The sequence below is a fragment of the Cariama cristata genome, unplaced genomic scaffold (assembly GCF_000690535.1).
Source record: "Cariama cristata isolate BGI_N322 unplaced genomic scaffold, ASM69053v1 scaffold37587, whole genome shotgun sequence".
NCBI lineage: Eukaryota > Metazoa > Chordata > Aves > Cariamiformes > Cariamidae > Cariama > Cariama cristata.
The window spans coordinates 1,039-1,261 of record NW_009627831.1 but is presented as its reverse complement, the minus strand read 5'-3'; the positions used below and the strand labels follow the sequence as shown (position 1 = coordinate 1,261).

Here is a 223-nt window from a genome sequence, read left to right as displayed (position 1 = left end):
CTCCACCATGCAGAGCTGGATCTTGTACCTATGCAGGCAGGACGGGCAGCTGCCCGCCAGGCTGCGGGAAACGCTGCTCACCCCCTACCCGGTGGCCCACCCCTCTCTGCCCCATACCTCTGGACGGTTGCCTGGATGAACTGCTCCATTTCGGGGAAGGGGGACACGATGCGAATGTAGAGCACCTGCAGCTGCTCCTGTCTCGCTGGGTACCGCCTTGGGA

General features: G+C 63.7%; 1 protein-coding gene across 1 annotated transcript in view; it reads right to left on the bottom strand.

The window, feature by feature from the left end:
- FLAD1 (flavin adenine dinucleotide synthetase 1) overlaps positions 1–223 on the bottom strand; it is a gene marked incomplete at both ends in the record, with an annotated part of 2,070 nt that overhangs the window by 816 nt on the left and 1,031 nt on the right. Inside the window, 2 exons of the mRNA XM_009704567.1 lie at positions 7–28; positions 118–216. Coding sequence (XP_009702869.1) covers positions 7–28; positions 118–216 — 121 coding nt within the window. The remainder of the gene's footprint in view (positions 1–6; positions 29–117; positions 217–223) is intronic.